This window comes from Oryctolagus cuniculus, chromosome 13, assembly GCF_964237555.1.
Source record: "Oryctolagus cuniculus chromosome 13, mOryCun1.1, whole genome shotgun sequence".
NCBI classification, from domain to species: domain Eukaryota; kingdom Metazoa; phylum Chordata; class Mammalia; order Lagomorpha; family Leporidae; genus Oryctolagus; species Oryctolagus cuniculus.
In genome coordinates, this window is record NC_091444.1 from 16,673,459 (window position 1) to 16,696,394 (window position 22,936).

General features: G+C 44.6%; 1 protein-coding gene across 1 annotated transcript in view; it reads right to left on the reverse strand.

The window, feature by feature from the left end:
- Positions 1–294: 294 nt before the first annotated feature.
- The window catches only part of KIF14 (kinesin family member 14), a 70,471-nt gene continuing 47,829 nt past the window's right edge, over positions 295–22,936 (reverse strand). The window contains exons 22-30 of the mRNA XM_017347875.3: positions 20,874–20,974; positions 14,412–14,506; positions 11,171–11,395; positions 10,808–10,992; positions 8,712–8,870; positions 7,698–7,820; positions 4,280–4,354; positions 2,509–2,647; positions 295–2,189 (exon numbers count right to left, since the gene is read on the reverse strand). Of these exons, the coding sequence (XP_017203364.1) occupies positions 1,804–2,189; positions 2,509–2,647; positions 4,280–4,354; positions 7,698–7,820; positions 8,712–8,870; positions 10,808–10,992; positions 11,171–11,395; positions 14,412–14,506; positions 20,874–20,974 (1,488 nt within the window). The 3' untranslated portion in view covers positions 295–1,803. The remainder of the gene's footprint in view (positions 2,190–2,508; positions 2,648–4,279; positions 4,355–7,697; positions 7,821–8,711; positions 8,871–10,807; positions 10,993–11,170; positions 11,396–14,411; positions 14,507–20,873; positions 20,975–22,936) is intronic.

The window sequence follows — 22,936 nt, forward strand, 5'->3', positions numbered from 1 at the left end:
CAGGTCCCACTCCAAAGCTGAGGCTCTTGGCACCACAGCACATGGGGCTAAACGTACCCCAGGCATAACCAACAAAGAGGGACAGAGCACTGCAAAAAAAGAAACTAAGCAGCTGTTAACGACAACTTTAACATTTGCTCAGTGTCTCCTGATCGTTTATTTGACCTGCAATAGTAGGATAGCTTTTATCACGACGGAGCTATTTATAGCCATTTTGAGTTAAGAGTAAATACACTGCATGAGTAAAGTAAATGAAGAAAATTAATTAAATAAAAGACTTTTGGCCACAGACAGTTCTGAAGCTGACAAGATTTAATAAAGGCATTCTCTTTGTAACATGATTCTCATACAAATATATTTTCCACCATTCATTCAATAGTATAACAAATTATTTAGTATAAATATAAATATATATATATACACATACATACTGCATTTGCAAAGACAGTAGAAAGTTCCTGACAATGAAATCGTGAGTTCAGAAAACAGAAACCGAAGCTCTAACACTGCCACAGCAATGCTTTAAGAAGCCAATCTTCAGGAAAAAGCCGCATCCATCCAGTTGCCTTCCTTATAATTGGTGGTGAAAGTGCTACTTGGCAGAGCATTGACTGATAAAATTGACAGAATTGTAGAAAGAATACAAGCTGAATGCCAAAACTAAAAGACAACAGAAACACATTTGTTACACTGCACCATTTAAAAACACCTGGGAAGGTGAGCATGGTTCACTAGTATTGCTCTGACTACCACGATCAGTATCTATTTAATCTCTCCCTACAAGGAAGCCATCAGATGTATTCATGGTACTAACAATTTCAACCAGTTATGCGGAAAGTACAAGTGGTGCCTACAAGTGCAGAGGGCAAATGAAAAGGATCCGCTTTCTGGAAAGAATTACCCTCTAAGAACTGCTCAGAATCACCCAGAGTTACTAAGGACTCTTCAGATTACACGAATGTCTAGCTAGTCCCTTAATGTAAGATCCCACAAGTAGAATATTATCTTTATTGCTTGATTATTGTTTTTTAAAGCTGGCAAATAAAGATCACGAATCTTCGTCAAATCATACACAAACTTTCATCACACCCTTAGCAAACAAGCAAGATCATGAGAAGGTCCAGCCTCTGATCTCGCACCCCCACCCAACAGTTGAGAGCTGCCTCTGGCAGCATTTCAATTGGTTTTAAATTGTATTCATACAGCCCTCATTTGGGAGCACAGATAACATCGTGAACTACTAGGCCAGCAAGCCCTATTAATAATATATAACTCCACTCTCCTTAGGTAGCTCCTTACAGTTGGGAAAACATAGGAAAGCATCCTCTCAAACACTATGCCCAAGGACAAGCCTCTGCGAAGAGTCTGATTTCACACTGCCAGTCAGGCCGCCTTGTCACCTGCACTGGCCATTTCACCACCAACCTCATTCTGCTTTGCACAGGAGAGAAAGTACAGGCACAAATGTAACTGTTCGGGTTCCCATTCACGAGAAAATACCCTGCACCCAGAATAAGGAACCAGCTGTACATGGTAGCTCAAGGAGAAACTGAGGCTTGGTCCTGAATCCCCTTTTCCTGGCGTTCCAGCATGGTGACCATTCCACTGAAACCTGTCCACTGAGGAACTTCACACGCCAGCACTTTGAAACCAGGATTCCGTGAGGGTTACACTGTTCACAGCCACTGCGAGGCCACTCAGACACGTACTTCACTATTTATCCTGATTTTGTTTCAAGTTCTCCTGCGTGCCAAGTGTGCCTGCTCTTTCCCAGATAGTCACAAAGTGCCTACACAATGGTATTCACACCCACTGAATCCTGCGGGGCAGGCACTCCTCTGAGCCCACTGAGGGGGCCAAGGCAGGGAGCTCACAGACACGCGTGGGCGCCCCTCTACGCCTGCCACAGTCAGCCCTGCGGGGTTTAGACTGTAGTGGCTGTCGTTCTTCTCTAGTGTTCTGATCACAGCTCTCCCAGGGGGTCAATACACTGGCTCCTTCTTCAGATCCTAAACACAGGAGGAGCGACTCAGCCCGAGACTCCAGTTCCCGGAGGCCACCAGGTGGTACTCTGCCCCCACGGCAGTCCACAGAGGAAGAGCGCACACTGAAGCCCTCATGAACCTCCCTGGCCAACCTGCAGATACTCCCAACACAGCTCCGGAGAAGATTCACGTCATCATGGCATCCTGTGCAAAAAGGAAAGGAAAAGTTAATTAACACTCTCAGTTGTCATCAGGCATTTATTACTGCCGTGTGATGCCAGGTCAAAGTGACCACATCAAGACAACAGCAAACTACTTAGAGTTTGCAACTAAAGTCTTACCGGTTGGAGGCAGAAGTACTGATGTACTTAAGTGGGACTTCAGTTACACAAGTTCCTACATTAATGACTAGTATCAATAAAGCAGCATTAGGTAGGCTTTAATTAAGAACCTAGGCCAGGAAAGATGCCTGAGCCTCTGAAAATCATAATTTTTGATTATCAATTCCATTTGGAGTACCTACCTTTCAGTGCAGATATAATAATTTGAACTGTTTTCTCTACGCAATGTATTAACTTCAAGACTTCCGGGGCAAGATTAATCATCTCCTTGGAATCTTGGTGTCCAGAATCTTTCTCTTGTACTTGAGTACCAAAACTTTCCTGTGTAAATGAAAGTTATATTTTTAACAAAGCTACATGGAAACATGGCTTCATCGATGATTTCAACTGCCAGAATCTTTTTTTAAAGGCTTTATTTATTTATTGGCAAGGCAGAGTTACAGAGAGAAAAAGAGAGAGGGAGAGATAGAAAGAGAGATCTTCCATCTGCTCATTCACTCCCCAATGGCCGCAACAGCTGGGGCTGGGACTGGGGCTGGGGCTGGGGCCAGACTGAGCCAGGAGCTTCTTTGTGACTCCCATGTAGGTGCAGGAGCCCAAGCACTTGGGCCATCTTCCACTGCTTTCCCAGGTGCATTAGCCAGGAGCTGGACTGGAAGTGGAGCAGCAAGGACTCTTTATTTATTTATTTTGAAGGAAAAATGAGGGAGACAGAGAAAGAGATCTGTCTGCTGGTTCACTCCCCAAATGCCTGCAACAGCTAGGGCTGGGCCAGGCTAAAGCCAGAAGGCCAGAACTCCATCCAGGTCTCCCACCTGCTGCTTTCCCAGATGCATTAGCAAGAAGCTAGATCAGAAGTGGAACAGCCAAGCTGGTCAGGGATGCAGGCGTCCCAAGCAGTAGCTTGACCAGCTACTGTGCCACAGTACCAGCTTTTTTCTGTTTACTTGTGTCATGAAAATAATTTGTCTAATTCACATGTACGTTAAAAATCTTTGGGGGCCAGCGCTGTGGCTCAATAGGCTAATCCTCCGCCTTGCGGCGCCGGCACTCCGGGTTCTAGTCCCGGTCGGGGCGCCAGACTCTGTCCCGGTTGCCCCTCTTCCAGGCCAGCTCTCTGCTGTGGCCCGGGAGTGCAGTGGAGGATGGCCCAAGTGCTTGGGCCCTGCACCCCATGGGAGACCAGGAAAAGCACCTGGCTCCTGGCTTCAGATCAGCGCGATGCGCAGGCCGCAGCGCACCGGCTGCGGCGGCCATTGTGGGGTGAACCAACGGCAAAAAGGAAGACCTTTCTCTCTGTCTCTCTCTCTCTCACTGTCCACTCTGCCTGTCAAAAATAAAAAAAATTAAAAAATTAAAAAAAAAAATCTTTGAGGCTGGCGCTGTGGCATAGTGGGTAAGGCAGTCACCTGCAGTGCTGGCGTCCCATATGGGTGCCAGTTCGAGTCCTGGCTGCTCCACTTCAGATCCAGCTCTCTGCTATGGCCTAGGAAAGCAGTGGAGGATGGCCCAGTGTGGGAGACCCAAAAGAAGTTCCTGGCTCCGGATTGGCGCACTTCCGGCCGCTGTGGCCAATTAGGGAGGAACCAGCAGGCAGGAAGACCTCTCTCTCTGCCTCTACTTCTCTCCCTGTGTAACTTTGCCTTTCAAATGAATAAATACATCTTTTAAAAAAATCTTTGAGCACACTGATTATTAAACACAATTTTTAGTCTACAGTGAATACTGGAATCAGTTATTTTATATATACATATATACACATCTCATCCCTTAGTCATTACTAACACCAGTAAGCAGCGAGAGAGCTATCAAACATGCTGCCATTACCTAGGGACATAAGAGTTGTCTTTGGCTAAGGATAAAGTCTGAAACAAAACAGCAACACTTGAACCAAATGAAATGATCAAATATGTTAAATAAAATTAAACAAAAATAATTTAAAGTGTCTCTTACTTTTTTCCATTCAGCAAAGATGTCTTCAAGAGATCTAATCAACTCAATGGCATTCACTTTCATCTGTTTGGTAGCCTACAGAGAATATCAAAATAGTTTTGAGTACAAATACTTATTCAGAAATGTAAAAATCCTGGAATAGTATGGGACCAGATGAGAAGGAGTTCCCATGGGGAAGTAACACACTGGAGCTGTTTCTGGGACTGCAAGTTAAGGACCCAAATCACATCAGTGGAACAGCTTTCCAACTAAATTGCATATAGATTTCTGCATTAATTAGGGAAACTGATGTTTGTTATAACAGAATTAGTCTTCTATTTAAATATCTATAGGTATGGAATTTCTAAAACTTCCCTTGGAAGGGAGTGAGGGGACTAACACACAAGCTAAGAGTCCTAGAATGCTGACTTTTATGACTTGATTCTTGGTGACAGGCGTAGGCAGCATATTTCCTAAAGTTAAGAGTACAGACCCTTGGTCCCCACTCCCAGAGGAGAGCCTCAGGCTAAACCCCTGGCCTTTGCCTTTCTACTGCCCCCTGAGGAGCGTGCTTACTTAATTTCCCCCAGAGGATCCCCCAGGGCAGCTCCCTAGGTCTCACTCAGATTTGCTCTAGGTGGTAAAAACAGAACAGGCAAATTCTTCTGCTCCCTCAGCTTTAAAACTGCAACTCTACTGTGGAGTCCGTTTTCTGTCTCTTTGGCTATTTAATTTTCTTCTCAGGGCTCTTACAGGTTTGACTTAGGAGCATGGGATCTTAAAGCTGCACCATGAGTGACAGGACAGCCCCAGCACCCGGCAGGAAGAGGAAGGCGGGCAGAGGTGTGCACAGAGCTGGGGACAAGGTAAACTGCTGCCAGCTGGGACGGCCTCAGAACAGCAGCCACGCGGACCGCGCCCGCTCTCACAGCCTGCTAAGAACACTCACGCACATTTCAGCTCCGTTTCTCGTTCCACTCTTTGGCGCTTGCCATAAAAATCCCACTTTGCAAACCATGACAGAGGGCCTTAGTGAGTCACAGCGCTGCTGCTGAGCCGCCAACAGGCGCTGCAAGGGACTCTGTCTCCCGTGTCCCTTTCTTCAAGGCCACACTAGAACCCAGCTCAGCCTCACAGCTGGGACAGGAGCAGGACCACAGAGCCTGACCAGTGACGGTGTGAGCTGCTGTGAGCTGCTCTTGGAAACGTTTAGCTTTTAAAGCAAACACACCACCCAGGAGAGGGGCAGACTCACAGCGAGGAGAGATGCGCACCAGCAAGCTGAGTGAGGCAAGACTCGCGGGGCTGTGTACGGAGCCTAAACCTCTGCTGTTTCCTAATCCCTCACACAAGCCTCAGAAAAAGTTCAGGAAGTGATTAGCCCCATTTTTAAAGGGGGACAAGCGGGGCTCAGGCAAGTCATTCAAGGACACACAGGAATTAGGAGAGATTTCACGTTGGTGTCTTCCCCCGTTCAGTCTGTCTGGACAGAGATAAATCATACAGTCCTGCAGTGTGAGGAAGGGGACTGAGAACCCCCGTGGCTTTCAGAACTTCACCTCAGCCACTTGGAGCCAGCAGTACCTTAGTGCCAAATGCTTTCTCCCTAGACAGAAAAAAAAATCTCACTTCCCCCACGCCTTCCTGGAAAGTCCCACCCAGAGGTGTGGCAGCAAACAGCTGCGCCCCCGGTCTGCTGGGCTAGATCAGTGTGTCCGTAAGTGAGGAGGCACCAGGCAGCTGAGAGCTTAGGAACAGGAACGCCCCGGTAGCTCCACCCCAGCTGCCTGAGGCCCGCAGGAGCAATGCAACGGGCAGGGACGGCTTCAACAATCTGTTACGAGATTCTAGAACAAACAGGCCTCGGATCGGCGTGATCCCCACTTCACCAGCAGCGATGCTCAACAGAGCAAACAGCCACCAACAGTGACTGACACACGAGCACGGCAGGGCGAGCTCTGCCTGAAGCAGAACGTGCGACTCCAGCTCAGACTCGGAGAGCGCGTGACCGGGCAGGGCCCCCAGTCCCCGGACCCTCGGGGGGGGGGGGGGGGGGACAGCGATTTCCGCCTCGGCTAGCAACTGCCACAGCCTGGGACACAGCTATCCCAGGAGAGGGGACAGGGCCAGGCACTGAGCGACCTGCCGAATGCTAAGTGGAAGGCAGTGGTGCCAGGGTTCCACCTCAGGTCTCCCAACAGCAAATCCCAGACCCCTCCTCACGTGCGAACTCTACGACAGCCTTGGTTTTATGCTTTATCATGAGTTTTACCTGGAGCGTAAGAAAGTGTATTTCAGAAAATCACTGACCGTTCACATCTCTATCTGCTGATATGAAATAATTTGTATGAATGCTCCGGTAAGGTATTTCAAGATATTAGATCAAGAAATGTTAGCTTCTATTCTAAGGTGGAAGAGCGAGACCCAAACAAAGATGAGGAGGCAAACGGCAGGCAGAAAGTGAGCACCGCACTCCCTGCTTAGCAGTTCCTCGACAGACTGAACTTTGATGGAAACATGTGTTAAGAGGCAGCAGCAGGACCGGCGCTGTGGTGCAGCAGGTTAAAGCCCCGGCCTGAAGAGCTGGCATCCCATATGGGCGCTGGTTCTAGTCCCGGCTGCTCCTCTTCCCATCCAGCTCTCTGCTATGGCTCTCTGCATCCACCTGGGAGACACAGAAGAAGCCCCTGGCTCCTGGCTTTGGATCAGCGCAGCTCCAGCCGTTGCGGCCATCTGGGGAGTGAACCAGCAGATGAAGACCCCTCTCTCTGTCTCTACCTTTCTCTGTAACTCTTTCAAATAAAATACGTCTTAAAAAAAAAAAAAAAAAAAAAAGAGGCAGCGGCAAAATATTAACAGCAGAGGTTGCAGTGACTCAAGAACCACTTGGGAAAACACTGCCATGACATCAGGATATTATTAGCCTCTTCAATAAGAAGTAATTCAACATAAATTACACACTAAAAACCTAATTAATTGAGTTAAACTTTTTTTATTTTTAAGCAATTTACTCAACATTCTTGTTGAAGCTTGATTTTTAAACTATTTTTAAAAATTAAGTTCAGGGCCAGCACTGTGGCACAGCAGGTTAACGCCCTGACCTGAAGCACCAGCATCCCATATGGGTGCTGGTTCAAGACCCAACTGCTTCACTTCAGATCCAGCTCTCTGCTATGGCCTGGGAAAGCAGCAGAAGATGGCCCAAGTCCTTGGGCCCCTGCACCTGCGTGGGAGACCCAGAGGAAGCTCCTGGCTCCAGATTGGCACAGCTCTGGCCGTTGTGGCCAACTGGGGAGTGAACCATCAGATGGAAGACCTCTCTCTCTCTGCCTTTCCTCTCTCTGTGTAACTCTGAATTCCAAATAAATAAATAAGTCTTTAAAAACAAAAATTGAGCTCATACATTATCTAGTATATATAGAACACTTACTCATCTTACCTCAATTGGTGAGCACTGCCTTAAGAGTTCATGCCGAAGTTCTTTTGCTTTTTCCCATCCAGAATCTAATAAAACCTTCATTCCTAAGCCTACACCATCACAAACAGCATCCACAAACTCCTCCTAGAAAGAGTTTTTAAGCATTAACTGATGAAGTCGGATGTTTTATTATATATATTTATGTTTTTAAAAATTATCAAATAATCAAATTATATTTTCTGCTTATTTTAGAGACTTTAACATATCCAGGTTTATTAAGTTCAACCAACGCTAGAACAAGAATTAACAGTCTATATAGAAGTAAAATTTGTAAATCTGTAATTTAGTAGTAGTAATGTTTATCCGGGCCAGTGCTGTGGTGTAGTGGGTAAAGCCTCCATCTGCAATGCTGCTATCCCATACAGGTGCCAGTTAGAGTCCTGGCTGCTCCACTTCCGATCCAGCTCCCCACTAATGTGCCTGGGAAAGCGGTGGAGGATGGTCCAAGTGCTAGGCCCCTGCACTCACAAGGGAAGACCCAGAGGAAGCTCCTGGCTCCTGGCTTCAGTCTGGCCCAGCCCCAGCCATTGTGGCCATTGGGGAGTGAACCAGCCAATAGATCTCTGCCTCCTCTCTCTCTCTAACTCTTGCCTTTCAAATAAATAAAAATAAATCTTCAAAAAATAAAAAAAGAATGTTTATCATTTTAGGCAGGACATTATGTTGCTAGAACATAGTAACATTCTATTACTACATTTTTGAAAGCACTCGTAATCAAAGCAAGCAAATAAATTTTCTCTAGAATTGTGGAGTTTTACAAGAAAAGCCTCCCCAGCAGATGGCTCTCCTGGAACCAGGACCTCTAAAGGTGAAGGGAGGTTTGCAGTGTCCCCCAGTGTTCCTCTAACTTAGACTGAAAGCTGTAGAACTTACTGCTCAACCACTAAAGTACAACTATTTTTAAAACTAGAAAGCACTTGTCATGTTGAGTGACACCATTTCCCCAGGGGTCTAGTGTTCTGCAGGCTAACATACCTGGACACTGGCAGCCTTGTCATCACTGTTCTCCAGAAAGTACAGCTTGCTCCCTTTCAGAACTGTTAACTGGCCCACATACTTTATAGCCTGATGGACAATCTGGATCATTTTCTCTTGAGTCTCTTTTACCATTGATGAAATATCCGAACAGCATCCCTAAGACACAGAAACAGACCAGTGTGTCTGATACACGAGAGGAGATAAAATAAGAAAAACAACACAAATTCTACTAGAGTAGAATGTGGAAAGTCTCTTGGTGGGTCCTATTACATAAGATTGTTCCAAATATTCTAGGACATTTTGTTAGGATTTCTAATTATCCATTTGTAAAAGCAAAACCTGACCCTCTTAATTTTATCTTCTTCCTTTGTAATTCAAGGAATTCTTATGGAGTAGTTCACTAACAGGCAGATGGCTGGGAATTTTCCTATAATAATAAAACCCATGCTTTACAGCTTGGCAGATAAGGTGTCCAGAATAAAGCACATATTTCCCGTTGATACTTGGAGTTAGATGTGGTGAGATGAAGTTCTGGCCAAAGACATATAAATAGATGTATCATGTGGTGATTTCCAGAAACTGCCCTGAAAAGAAAGTAAACCTAGCGGCTCGCGCTGTGGCGCAGTAGGCTAAGCCTGGGCCGGCGACGTCAGCATCCCATACAGGCACCGAGTTGTGACCCAGCTGCTCCTCTTCTGATCCAAATCCCCGTTAATGGCCTGGGAAAGCAGTGGAAGATGGCCCAAGAGCTTGGGCCCCTGCACCCGTGTGGGAGACCTGGAGGAAGCTCCTGGCTCCTGGCATGGGATCGGCCCAGCTCTGGCTGTTGTGGCCATTTGGGATGTGAACCAGTGGATTGAAGACCTTTCCGTGTTTCTCCGTTTCTCTGTCTGTAACTCTACCTTTCAAATAAATAAAGTCTTAAAAAACAAAGAAAGTATACCTGGCCCTGTCCTTCTTTGTCACTTCCATCCCACTGCACTAAAACCCAGATGAAGTTCCCTCACGGTGGGCCATGCAATCGAGGGCCACACTGTGAGCAGAGCCAGGGGGAGAGCTGGAAGGATTCTGGACTTTGTGGAGATGAGCCGCCATACCAGCTCCCAGCCTTTATGTGAGAGAAGGTAAGCTTTTAGCTTACTTTTTCCTTACAACCAAACCTAACCTTGCCGATACGAGGTGTTACAGCTTGGATAATAGCTTTGTGTTCCCTGAAGCCCCAATGTTTGCCCCCCACAAATCTTCTGCCAACAGTTAATGGGTAATGTGAATGGTTGATGGATGTGGGCTCAGTGGCAAGTCTTCAGGTCACTAAGGGCTTGCTCCCCAAGGGGAGATCTTGTAGGAGCGCTGGTTAGAGAAGCTGAATCCAGCCCAGCTATTTTCTCTCTGCTTCCTGGCCCACCAGGCAACCCTCCCTTTGCACGAGTTCCACTGTCCATTGCTCTCACCAGATACCAGGCTACTGGAGTCACTCATTCTTGGACTGCAAACCTTCAATACTGAACTAAAATCAATGTTTTCTTTTATAAGTTAGCTTCTCTCCTGTATTTAAGGTATTGTGACAAAAAGCTGACAAAGGTAAGTAGGAAAACAAAATTACTTCCCTTGCCTCTGCATCACCAGGCTTGTGGCTAATTCAGCATGAGCTGAAGCCCAATCCACAGTGAGAGCAGACTCTGCCTCTCTTCCCTGAGGTTGGCAGAGGAGAATGATGGAGCATGCACTCTGGGCCCACGCTGCCCGGGCCCAGATCTGACTTTTGTAGTTACACAAGCTGGACGAGCTACTTGTCTCCCCTGTGTCTCCATCTCATCTACAAAATGGAGACAATAATGGTTCCCACTTCTGCGGTGACCAGGAGAATTAAATGAGGTAATGTTTGTAAACCACTTGGAACCACCGGTGCAGAGCGCCACGTTAGTCTGGGGTCAGCACATCAATACAGACATCCACGGCCTCAGAAATTCCAAACTGAAAGCATTTCTGGAAATCCTCCAGATCGAATTTTGAGGAGGACACAGACAGTAGAGAAGTCAATAAATACTCTGAACAATGGAATTCTCCAGATGACAATGAGCAAACCAACTCACCTGTAAAAATAGCTGTAAGTAGCCTCCCAGCTTTTTAACTTCTTGTCTCAATTCATCTTCAAGTCTTGCTATTCTGGTGCCAGGCAGAAAATCACTCACCCAGTGCTTGATTAGCACCACAAGCTGCTCAAAAGCACACGCAATCTGGAGGGAATGCGACTGGGCTGCTCTATCAGAAGCAAACACTTGGAAAGAAGAGGGAAAATTAGGAAATCTCCAAATAGAAGAACCTGTATGATCACAATTAAAACACTTCAACGCAATCAAAACATGCATGCCAGATGTGCCAAACACTCAAACCAAAGTATGATGTGCAGAAAACCCTCGCTGCTGTGAGCTAACGAAAGCAATGCAACTGCTTACAGTTCTCCTGGCTTTCTTCATCTTGTTCTTCATGAGCTTTGGAAATGGAAAACAGCCCACTATAAATTGTAAGAAAGCTATCCATCAGGCTATCTGCCAGAGTTTTCTCTTCATCATAACTCCGCCCAAGAGAATCTAACGATGAACCAATCAACTCTTTGCAAATTCCAGGGAGAAATGATTCTGCTGACTTTGAGTAAATGGTGCAGGATTTTTCCATTAAGCCTGTATCAACAGAAAATAGTTTTCAGGCATGGTACTTTCACACAATCAAACCGATGCAACCATATTATAGAATCATTGGTCAGTAATTCAAAGTAGGTTATTCTCATTCCCATAGTCCTCATTTCTACATGCCACAGTGAAGCCTCAGTTTCATACAGATCAAGTAATCTCTCAACAGCAACAGCTCATAGCTTTAGTAGCTCAATTACAATACAGATAAGTGAATCCAAATATCCCATGTGACCACTGGCTTAATCTCCTTCTTTACTTTTCCATAGAGTTTAATTTTCCCTAACACCTAAGGAACAATATATAAATTGGTAAAAACAGTGGCAATTACATAAAATTAGAAATCTGATTAATTCATTAACTGGAAAAGTAGGCAATAAATAACATTAAAAGGAATGCCTCAGTACCTCTATTTTACAAGGACTCCTTCTCAAGGTATATGACGATCACAATAGGATAAAAATGACTATCTGCAATTAATACAGTGCATCTCTGAGAGACAGACACTGAAAAGGCATGATTTCCTAAGCACTGTCCAACCAGATTTAAATGGAGGGTTTTGAAAGAGCTCATTCAGACTCTGAAAAGAACTTTATCCTGAAGTGTTAACATATGAGCACAATGATTTCAATTTAAAATACATGATTAGTTTTCTGGTTCAGTCCATAGGTGACTGGAAGCAGCAAACTAAAAGAAGGGAAGAATAAAGGCATTAGGTGGGGAGTCTAGAACAAAGATAGGGCTTTGATTTGGGCAGAGGCAAAAAGAAAGCTACAAACCCGTAACTACAGGACACAAATGAATCAGTTTCATTATGATAATGATGACTACATTACAGTCATCAAGAATAGTTAGCTATATATCCTCTGTTTCAGAACACATTGTACTAATTCATACTAAAATCCAACATCAACATTTTAGAAAGCTCTGCACAATCTAGTCTCTGGGGCAGGTATTGAGCCTAGAGGTTAAGACACCAGTTAAAAGACACCTGCATCCCATATCGGAGTACCTGGGTTCAACCCCACTCTGGCTCCTGACTCCAGCTTCCTGTTAATGCAGACCCTGGGCGGCAGCAGTGAGGGCTCATGTAATTGGGTTTCTGCCACTCATGTGGCATACCTGGTTCCAGTTGCTGGTTGCAGCCTGGCTCAGCCCCAGCCCTTACATCTGAAGAGTGAACCAATGGATGAGAGCTCTCTCCTTCTCTCTCTCTCTCTCTCTCCCCTCCCTCCTTCTCTACATCCCCCCTCCTCCCTCCAATTAAAAAACAAAAAAGCCGCAGTGCTAAACCCTGGGCATAACCCTGCTGCCTAGGCCTCGTCCTCCATCCACCACCTCACAGGTGCCCAGACAGGTTTCTACCAAAGGCATTTGAGGGTTTCCATTTCTGTCTGAATTCTGCAAATAAGCAGGACCTCTTGCATCTCGGATTTCCCTGTAAAATCACCTTTGCAAAACATCTTGTTATCAGATATCTTTTTATTTTGGTGGTAAAGAAAAAACCTACTGCATATCTTAGATGAAATGAGCAGGATCATAATTATCTTCCTAAAAGATAATTTTATGACTAAAATAAAAGGAATCCCTAATTAATCTAAAGATGAGATCCCTATTTGGGCTGTTCATATTCCATTAGGACCTTTATCGAGTAGATTATGCTATTACATAGCAATTTTAGAACCTTCTTTTACTAAAGTAAAATTTACACACAATAATTATAGAGCACATAGCTTGTGTGTGTGTGTGTGTGTGTGTGTGTAACCCTGCCTTAGATCAACCCATTTCCACCATCCCCTCCCAACAGGTTTCTTCTTTGCAGTTCATATCCCCATCAGACCCCAACACTATTCTATTCTGAACCACATGGCTCTGTCAGCATGGAGCCTTCATGCACGTTTATGGATGTCATGTGAATGGGATCACACACTTTGTGTTCTTGTGTACTTGGCTTCTCTCATTCAACATTATGCTCCCAGATTCAGCCAAGTTGCTGTATCTAAGTCATTCCTTTTTTACTGTTGTGTACCAGTCTATTGTTAGCAGGCAGTAATTTTTAAAGTTTAGTTATTACAATTAGTTTCATAAACAAATTTATAGTATATCTATCTCTTCCTTCTATGGGCAAATCAACATTATAATAAATACTGGCACAAATAATTCCTGTATTTTTTTAAAGCTTTTTTAAAGTGAAGTAATTTTGGAATAGAGGGTACCTAATTATATAAAATTCAGAGGAACCAGAGGGCAGGGGGTGAAGAGTGGGCTGTCCTGTGCCTGACCCTCACCTCCCATGGACAATATGCACTTCCAGGCTGCGGTGGACCTCTCTACTCATAAGCATCCACGTACACATTTTTTCCCTCCTTCTTTCACAAACAATAGTGTATCACACACAACCTGCTGCACTTTGCTTTTTTCACTTATATAAAAATAATATTTTTTTCATTTTTTACTTATATATTTGAAAGGCAGAGAGACAAAGACAAACAGATCTGCCATGGATTGATTCACTGCCCAAATGCCTGCAACAGCTGGGCTGGGTCAGCCTAAAGCCAGGAGACCAGAACTCCATCGGGGTCTCCTAACACTGCTGCCAGGGACCCAAGAACTTCACCTGCTGCTCCCAAGGTGCTCACTGGGAGGAAGCTGGGATTGGAAGCAGAGCTGGCACTCGGAGCTGGGCACTCGGACATGGGATGCAGGCATGCCAAGCAGTGGCTTAACTGCTCTGCCAGATGTACACACCAGGAAATAATATTCTTACACATCTGTGCACAGATGTATCTTTCACAATTGAAATAGCTGCCCTACTCAAGGCCTTTAAATAAATCACAAAGTGAGAACTGCAAAAGCCTAACCGGGGCCCTAATCCACCAGCCTCATCTTACAGAGGGAAATGAAGCCCCCGGACCATGAAACAGTGTGCGCAAGACGTGAAACAAGGTAACATGAAACAAGGTCGCCTGGTGTTTCTCGCTGTGCAGAAAACCCGATGAAAAAGCACCTGAAGAACGTGGAGAATGTAGATTCCGAGCTGGGTGGACTTGCATGTCATGTAAACAACCAGAAACTCTTCTATTTTTCATCAAACTCCTGCTCCTAAAAAAAGGTAAACCATAAAATTAGTAGTTATGTAATACATGGAATGACATTATCTTTTTTAAAGATTTCTTTATTTATGTGAAAGGCAGAGTTACAGAGAGAGGGAGAGGCAGACAGAGACACAGACAGGGATCTTGCTTCTCTTGGTTCACTCCCTAAATGTCCACAATGGCTGTGGTGAGTCACCACAAATCCAGGAGCTTCACCTGGGTCTCTCACATGAGTGAAGGACCCAACTCCTTAGGCCACCTTCCACTACCTTCCCAAGCACATTAGCAGGAAGCTGGGTTGAAAGCTGGATTGGCTGGCACTCAAACTGGCAGTCTTATGTGAAGCCTGCACTGCAGGTGATGGCTTAACCCACCGTGCCAATGCCAGTGCCATGAACTGCTATTACTAAAAATATTTCTCTTTTAATTCTCTAAGAAAAATGGACATGCATATGTGTGTTTTCTATGAAGGACTAAAGTCATTTGATTAACTGAAGGAGAATTTTACTTTTTAGAGGTACTTTTTTTTTAAAGATTTTATTTGTTTATTAGAGAGTTAGAGTTACAGACAGTGAGAGGAAGAGACAGAGGGAAAGTCTTCTGTCCACTGGTTCACTCCCCAAATGGCCGCAATGGGCGGAGCTGCACCAATCCGAAGCCAGGAGCCAGGAGCTTCCTCTGGTCTCCCACACAGGTGCAGGGGCCCAAGGACTTGGGCCACCTTCCACTGCTTTCCCAGGCCATAGCAGAGAGCTGGATTGTAAGAGGAGCAGCCGGGACTAGAACTGGCACCCAGTATACCGGTGCGACAGGCAGAGGATTAACACACTGCACCACAGCGCCGGCCCCTAGAGGTACTGTTCTAAGCTTATATTTAACTAAATAGATTGAGCACTTCTATTTCCAGGCTCTGTATACTACAATCAAAAAAAAAAAAAAAAACACATGGCTGCTGGGGTCACTAAGCTTAAAGTCCACAGCAAAAGAGAAAACTTAGACTCATAATTACATATTGTGATGAATGTTCTAGGGCCGACAGTGCTGTGGTAGACCCTACAGAACTTGACCTGGCCCTTGGAGTTGGGAGGGCCTCCTGGAGAAGTGACCCTGATGGATGAGTCGGAGTTAGCCAAAGAGGGCACAGGCTCGGGAACAGAGAATCATGTCTCAGACACAGGCACCAGGACGTGGGAAGACTTGGTGATAAATGAAAGCATTTTATATGCAAAGAACCAAAGGGGGTTCAGGACTGCAATCTGTGATGTGAGAGAGACAGTGACCATGGATAAGGCCGGGAGGGCTAGCTTGAGGCTGACCTTGTGTTGGTTAAGGAAGGATTTTACTTAGGGAAATAGTCTAAATAAATAAGCATCTAGGTAGATATTCGCAACGCTGTGTGTGAAGTACACCTGTCAAGTGTAGCAGCAGCAGAAAGGAAGTGATTCCATCTCCAATTGCTCTTTCCACACATTTCCCACAGTCTAGAAAACCCACAAGTCTCTCCCATGAGTGTAACTAGTTGTGTAGCTGTCACTCTGTTTCTAGAAAAGGGAGCCCACCCTTATTGCTATTGGAAAAGGGGATTTTGACTCACTGCCACTGGAAAAAGCAGCCCATTCCCATGCTGCCATTCCCCTACCAACCTCCTGAACTGCAATTCGGCTCATTACATCAATAAAACCACTTGAGTCAGTGCCCTGAACTGAAATCTAGTGGGGCCTTTGGTGAACTCTCTACCACTCTTAAACAAAGGCATTTCATCAGTAGTAGCCTAAATGTTTCAAATATAAATTTTTTCCCATGAACTCCTAAAAGAAAAACACAGAGCTACAACTGACAAAAAGAGATAAAATGTAACTTCACAAATATTAGCTTTCTAGTTAGGGGTGGAAGGAAAAGGTACATTATTACAGTAAGTCTAAACCAGGAAAACTATTATTCTTGCAATACTATCATAGTTAAACAATGTTTAAACCCAAATAAAGAAAATGCTTGTCACATTCCTCTCAAAGAGTTTTTACTTAACCTTAGGGGAAAATTTACTTTTAACTGTCAACAGCACACATCAAAATTTATAGGCAGCCGAACCAGCCTCGTTTCCTGCAGAACAACTGTGGCATCTCATTGTCCAGGGGCAGCTCTATAATTAAGAATCTGTCAGTGTTTCCATTACCTGCAGCATGCTCAGAGTTAGCAATTCTGTCATAAACATTCTTACAAGGCTGAAGCTTCACACACAAGGTCTCAGACTAAGAGCAATTCATTTTTTTAAAAAATATGATACGTTTAAATTACAGTCCTCAAAAATATCTCTGCCAAAGATGAAAACACCCCATTTCAAAATCTTAGAAAATATTGAGAAGTTTTGATTTTTTGTTAACATTTTAAACTTCTGCTGATTTCCTAATTAGGAACCTAAAAGCAAGAAAGTTAGATGTAAATCATCAACATCCAATAGGCTAAAATGCTGATTAACAATTAATGCTTATTAGTGATTAATGTTTGTATTGTGATCCAGCAGCTGCAGTACACTGTTTATATCTATTTAGAATAAAAGTAGTAAGAATCAAAGGAATTCATAAATTATTCTCTGGTGAATGTTTTGGTTTCGTTTACATTTCGGTAGTTTATGTCACCTTGGTTGGAGTAAATATCCCAAGCCCCATCTGCCAAATTCTACCCAAGGACCACCTTTGGCTCATGTTAGTGCCACAGCCTCACTCGGCCTTGAGTCCTAAAACATTACATAAAGCTGTCTCTGTCTGTTTCTGGGCACTGGGCCAGAGTCACACCTTCCCTGTGCTCTAGGAGTGCACCTCACTCAGTAGTCAGCAGCACCCGGCATCAGAGCTGCCATTTACCGAGCACTCCTCACTGCAGTGGGGCTTTACATGAGCGACCTCTAATCCTCACAGCCACCGCAGCTTCTTCCTTGTCAGTCCCAAGCTGTAGGTCACAGCAGTCAGGGGGAACAGGAGTAGCAGCTGCTCTCTAAGGCCTCCCTTACCTCAACAAGAAATCCCTGTGGAGCTGCTGTCTACTACTGTCTCCTTTTACAGATGAGAAAACCGAAGGCTACAAATGTGAAGTCACTTGTCCATAACCACACACCAAGCACAGATGAGAATCCAGAGCTCCAATGCCAGACCTGCGATCTTTTTACTCTTTTACCTTGTAGGGGTACAGACAGGTTCCCTACAGTGAAGTTCAGACTGTGTTTAAAGGATCTGCGTTGTATCTGTTAGAATAATGCTCATTATTATACTTACTGTGGCTTAGCACTTAGCACACAGCAAATAAAGCAGAAATAATAGGGAAAAGGTCACTATAAAGTAGCTCCATCTCTTTGAGAAGAATCATAGATGAGCTTAAAATAAGGATGATCAAAAACAAAAGGGAGAGGTCTAGAAAGATCTGGAAACTGCAGTGGATTCTGATCTGCAGCTGAAGGCAATGAGATTGTAAAGATATGACAACTAATTTAAATAGAAAGATGCTACTTCATATGCACTGGAGAGACAATATAACATGCTTAGCAAAGCCAAGCGCTTTGGAGGGACTCAAACATGAATTTCAGCACTAGCTCTTCCTCTGACAATGAACAGTTCGACAGCCTCTTTAAACCCTCAGTTTCTCCATCTGTAAAATGGGGATCCTAGCCTTGGGGTGAGGAGGAAACAAGACCATGTGCAGCGAACTTCCTCAAGTGTTCTTTTTACTTTTTAAGACTTACTCATTAGTTGCGAGGCAGAGTTAGAGAAAGAGGGAGAGAGGCAGAAAAAGGTCTTCCCACCTGCTGGTTCACTCCCCAGATGGCTGCAATGGCCAGAGCTGGGCTGGTCTGAAGCCAGAGGCTTAACCTACTGCACCTCAGCACTGGCCCTCAACAAATGTTCTCGATAATGCTGCTTCTGAAGACAGAAGAATGTTACTGAACTTCACATCCTGAAAATGCCCAAATGCTTCCTTCAAAAATTTCACACAGAATGGAATTAAAAGATAAGCTTGATTTGGTCAAACAGTGCTGATATCCATGAATATGAGAGGTCTTCAAAAAGTTCATAGAAAATTGTATATTATTGAAAAACTATACACAGATTTCAAAAATTTTGGAGGTAGCCTGGGAACCTCTAACTCATCACATTCAAAAGCAATGTCTCTTATCTTCCCCATCTCAGGAAACACCTCTTCCCTCTCCATCAGTCAAGCAACTGAAAACCAGGAGTCAACCCCAGGTGCCCTGGCACCTTCAACCCCACAAGCAGGCACCGAGTCCTCTGCCTGTCACCTTGACTATGGGCACTGCCTGAGCTTCCTTCCAGATTTCCTGCTTGGCCTGAGTTCAGGTCTTTATCACCTGCTCTTGCCTCTGCCTCCCTCATTGGGAGGCCTTGACGTCAGGGAGTATTTCTTTTTTTTTTAAAGATTTATTTATTTTTATTTGAAAGTCAGAGTTACACAGAGAGAGAGAGAGAGAGAGACAGAGAGAGAGAGAGAGAGGTCTTCCATCTGATGGCTCACTCTCCAACTGGCCACAACAGCCAGAGTTGTGCCGATGTGAAGCCAGGAGCCAGGAGCCTCTTCTGGGTCTCCCACGTGGGTGCAGGGGCCCAAGGACTTGGGCCATCTTCTATTGCTTTCCCAGGCCATAGCAGAGAGCTGGACAGGAAGTGGAGCAGCCAGATCTCAAACTGGCACCCATATGGGATGCCGGCGCTTCAGGCCAGGGCGTTAACCCACTGCACCATAGCGCCAACCCCAGGGAGTATTTTTAATTGATGTCAGGGAGTTTTTGTTTGTTTGTTTGTTTGATTTTGACAGGCAGATGGACAGTGATAGAGAGAGACAGAGAGAAAGGTCTTCCTTTGCCATTGGTTCACCCTCCAACGGCCGCTGTGGCCGGTGTGCTGCAGCCAGCGCACTGCGCTGATCTGAAGCCAGGAGCCACGTGCTTCTCCTGGTCTCCCATGGGGTGCAGGGCCCAAGCACTTGGGCCATCCTCCACTGCACTCCCGGGCCACAGCAGAGAGCTGGCCTGGAAGAGGGGCAACCAGGAAAGAATCCGGCGCCCCGACCAGGACTAGAACCTGGGGTGCCGGCGCCGCAGGAGGAGGATTAGCCTATTGAGCCACGGAGCCGGCCATCAGGGAGTACTTTTTATCCATCTTCTGTTTCTTCAGGACATGGCAGACAGTAATCCTCACAGAAACATTTGTAGAAAGGCAAAATAAGGGCTGGTTCTAAGACTCAGGCCTTTTTATGATAACATTTCACCTCTTTCTAAGTGCTGGAGGTTTCAGCAGAACCAATTTTTCCTTGCAAAGTATTTATTCAGGGTTGGCATTGTGGTACAGCAGATTAGGCCACCAGCTGGTTCGAGTCGCGGCTGCTCCACCTTGACTGAGCTCCCTGTTAATGCTCCTAAGAAAGCAGCTGAAGATGGCCCAAGTGCTTGGGTCCCTGCCACTCAGGTGAGAGACCAGGATGGGGTTCTCAGCTCCCAACTTTGGCCTGGCCCAGTCCCAGTCATTGTAGGCACTTGAGGAGTGAACCATCCAATGGAAGATTGATCGATCTTTCTCTCTCCATCTTTCCCTCTCTCTGTAACTCTGCTTTTTAAACAAACAAATATACCTTAAAAAAATAGAAAATTATCTATTCACTGTGGAATCTCAGGCATTTAGGTAAGAAGTAACATTTTCATATATAAATTCTGCATCTCATACTAACTAGACTACATTTAACTTCTATAACAAAATATCATAGAATATGCCAAATGCTAGAGAAAGATAAATTTTAAAGTAATACACTATTCATTTCTATAGGAAATCAGACTGATGATACTCATTTTTTTAAAAAAGGATTAACTTGAAAGAGTTACAGAGAGAGACAGAGAGACAGAAACACAGACATAGACAGAGATCTCTTCCATCCACTGATTCACTCCTCAAATGACCACGAGAGACAGGACTGGGCTAGGCCGAAGCCAGGAGCTTATCTGTGTCTCCCACATGGGTGCAGAAGGGCCCAAGTACCTGGGCATCTTCCAAGGCACAGTAGCATGGAGCTGGATCAGAAGAGGAGCAGCTGGATATGAACCGGTACCCATCCAGGATGCTGGTGTTGCAGGTGATGGCTTAACGTACTGCGCCACAATACTGGCCCTCTAAGTTGTTCTTAAGACACATACACTGAAATACTGAACATTTTGTTCTGACAATCTGATGCCCTAAGTGTGATCTCTACCACGCTTCCTACTGCATCTCCAGGTTCTCTTCCCAGAAATAGCCGGAATGACAACACACAGCTCATTTAAAGTAAGGAAATTACACATTATCTCCAGAACAACAACATAGTCACAAAAACATCTTTACCTTCTTCGAGACAATGAAGAAACCGGTGCATCTGTAATGTCAGGCTCCCATTCATCTTCAGGATCACAAAAGATATCTTCATCCTTGTTATCACCATTACTCTAAGAAAAAAGAAAATACATAGTTTCCATTAGTTATAGGCAAAAAAATTAGCAACTAAGGAGAAAAAGCTTAATCACTTTGTTACATTCAAAACACAACACTAGAGGCAGGTACGTGGCACGGTGGTTAAGATGCTGTTTGGGATGCCCACATCCCACGCTAGAGGCCTGGGTTCAAGTTCTGTCTCTCTTCTAATTCCAGCTTGCTGCTAATCACATCCTGGGAGGCAGCAGTGCTGGCTCAAGTACCTGGGTCCCTGCCACCCACATGGGAGCCCTGGATGGAGTTCCTGGTTCCTAGCTTCAGTCTGGCCCAGCCTTGGCTGCTGTGGGTATTTGGGGAGTGAATCAGCAGAGAAAAGATCCCTCTCTCTGTCTTCTACCTTTCAAATAAATAAAAGCTAACTCATAAAAATAGCTACATAAAATCAAAAAAATACAGATTATTTGCTAAAAGCCTCTGTGGGAGTGTGTGTCACAATTCTGATAAAACTAAGTCAATCAAATGCCAAGGAATACATTAAAAAAATCTGCTGGCCGGTGCCGCGGCTCACTAGGCTAATCCTCCGCCTTGTGGCGCCGGCACACCAGGTTCTAGTCCCGATCGGGGCACCGGATTCTGTCCCAGTTGCCCCTCTTCCAGGCCAGCTTTCTGCTGTGGCCAGGGAGTGCAGTGGAGGATGGCCCAAGTCCTTGGGCCCTGCACCCCATGGGAGACCAGGAGAAGCACCTGGCTCCTGCCTCCGGATCAGCGCGGTGCGCTGGCTGCAGCACACTGACCATGGCGGCCATTGGAGGGTGAACCAACAGCAAAGGAAGACCTTTCTCTCTCTCTCTCTCTCACTGTCCACTCTGCCTGTCAAAAAAAAAAAATCTGCTAATAAAACAACAAAAATCATTAAATAATGCAGAAATAATAAATTTGGGATTTGGAAGACACAGTAATACAAAAATAATAGAGTCCTTTGAAGAGAAATAAAATAATAATAATGTCAAGATGTAATCACTTCCTGGCTGAACATATTGATTATGATAATAATATATTTTAATTTAAATATTTAAAGCAACACCAACTAAGAGTTCAACAAAATACCATAGACCTGGAGTCGGAGAGTATATTATGTGGGAAAATATGAAAAGAATCACGCTGAATCGATGAAAGTAGGAAGTTAGTGAGGGTAATTTACCCATGAGGTTTTAAAGTACTTGTTAAGGCAAGACTCAGTAAATTACTTTAACACTGTTTTAGGTATTCTAAATACACAAGCAACATTCACATATGAAATTTGGAAATTATTAACACAGAGACAAAAGAAAAAAGTTAAAATCACTCAAGCCCATTAGTTAGAGAGGAACATTGCCAATGCTTTGGTATGCTTCCGTTCAGTCATTTTGGATTTTCTATTATACACAGAATGACTCTAATTGATCACAGTGAAATGGTCTTGAAATATAGTTTTGGGACTAACTTGCTGAAATTTCACCAGGATTTTTACAGATATGTTCATATTAATATTGGTCTGTAATCTCTTCTGACTTGTCTTTTGAGTTTTTGTTTTGCTTTTAATCAGCATTATTCTAGCTTCCTAGGGGGAACTGTGCCCCTTTCTATTTCTTATTACGGCCTAGAACTTGAACAATACAGAATCTGCCTGTTCTTTGGAGTTTAAAGGCCCTCATCCATAAAACTGACTGGGATTGGCACCTTTTTTCTACTCTTCTTTTTTGAGGGTAGACTGTTGAAAACTTTTCTAATTATTACAGGATTATGCATATATTAAATATGCTTGCATAATTTATTTTTTCTAGAAAATCTTTTTAGAAGACTGTCAAGGGGCCGGTGCTGTGGCGTAGCAGGTAAAGCTGTCACCTGCAGTGCCGGCATCCCATATGGGCACCAGTTTCAAGATCGTCTGCTCCACTTCCTATCCAGCTCTCTGCTATGGCCTGGGAAGGCAGCGG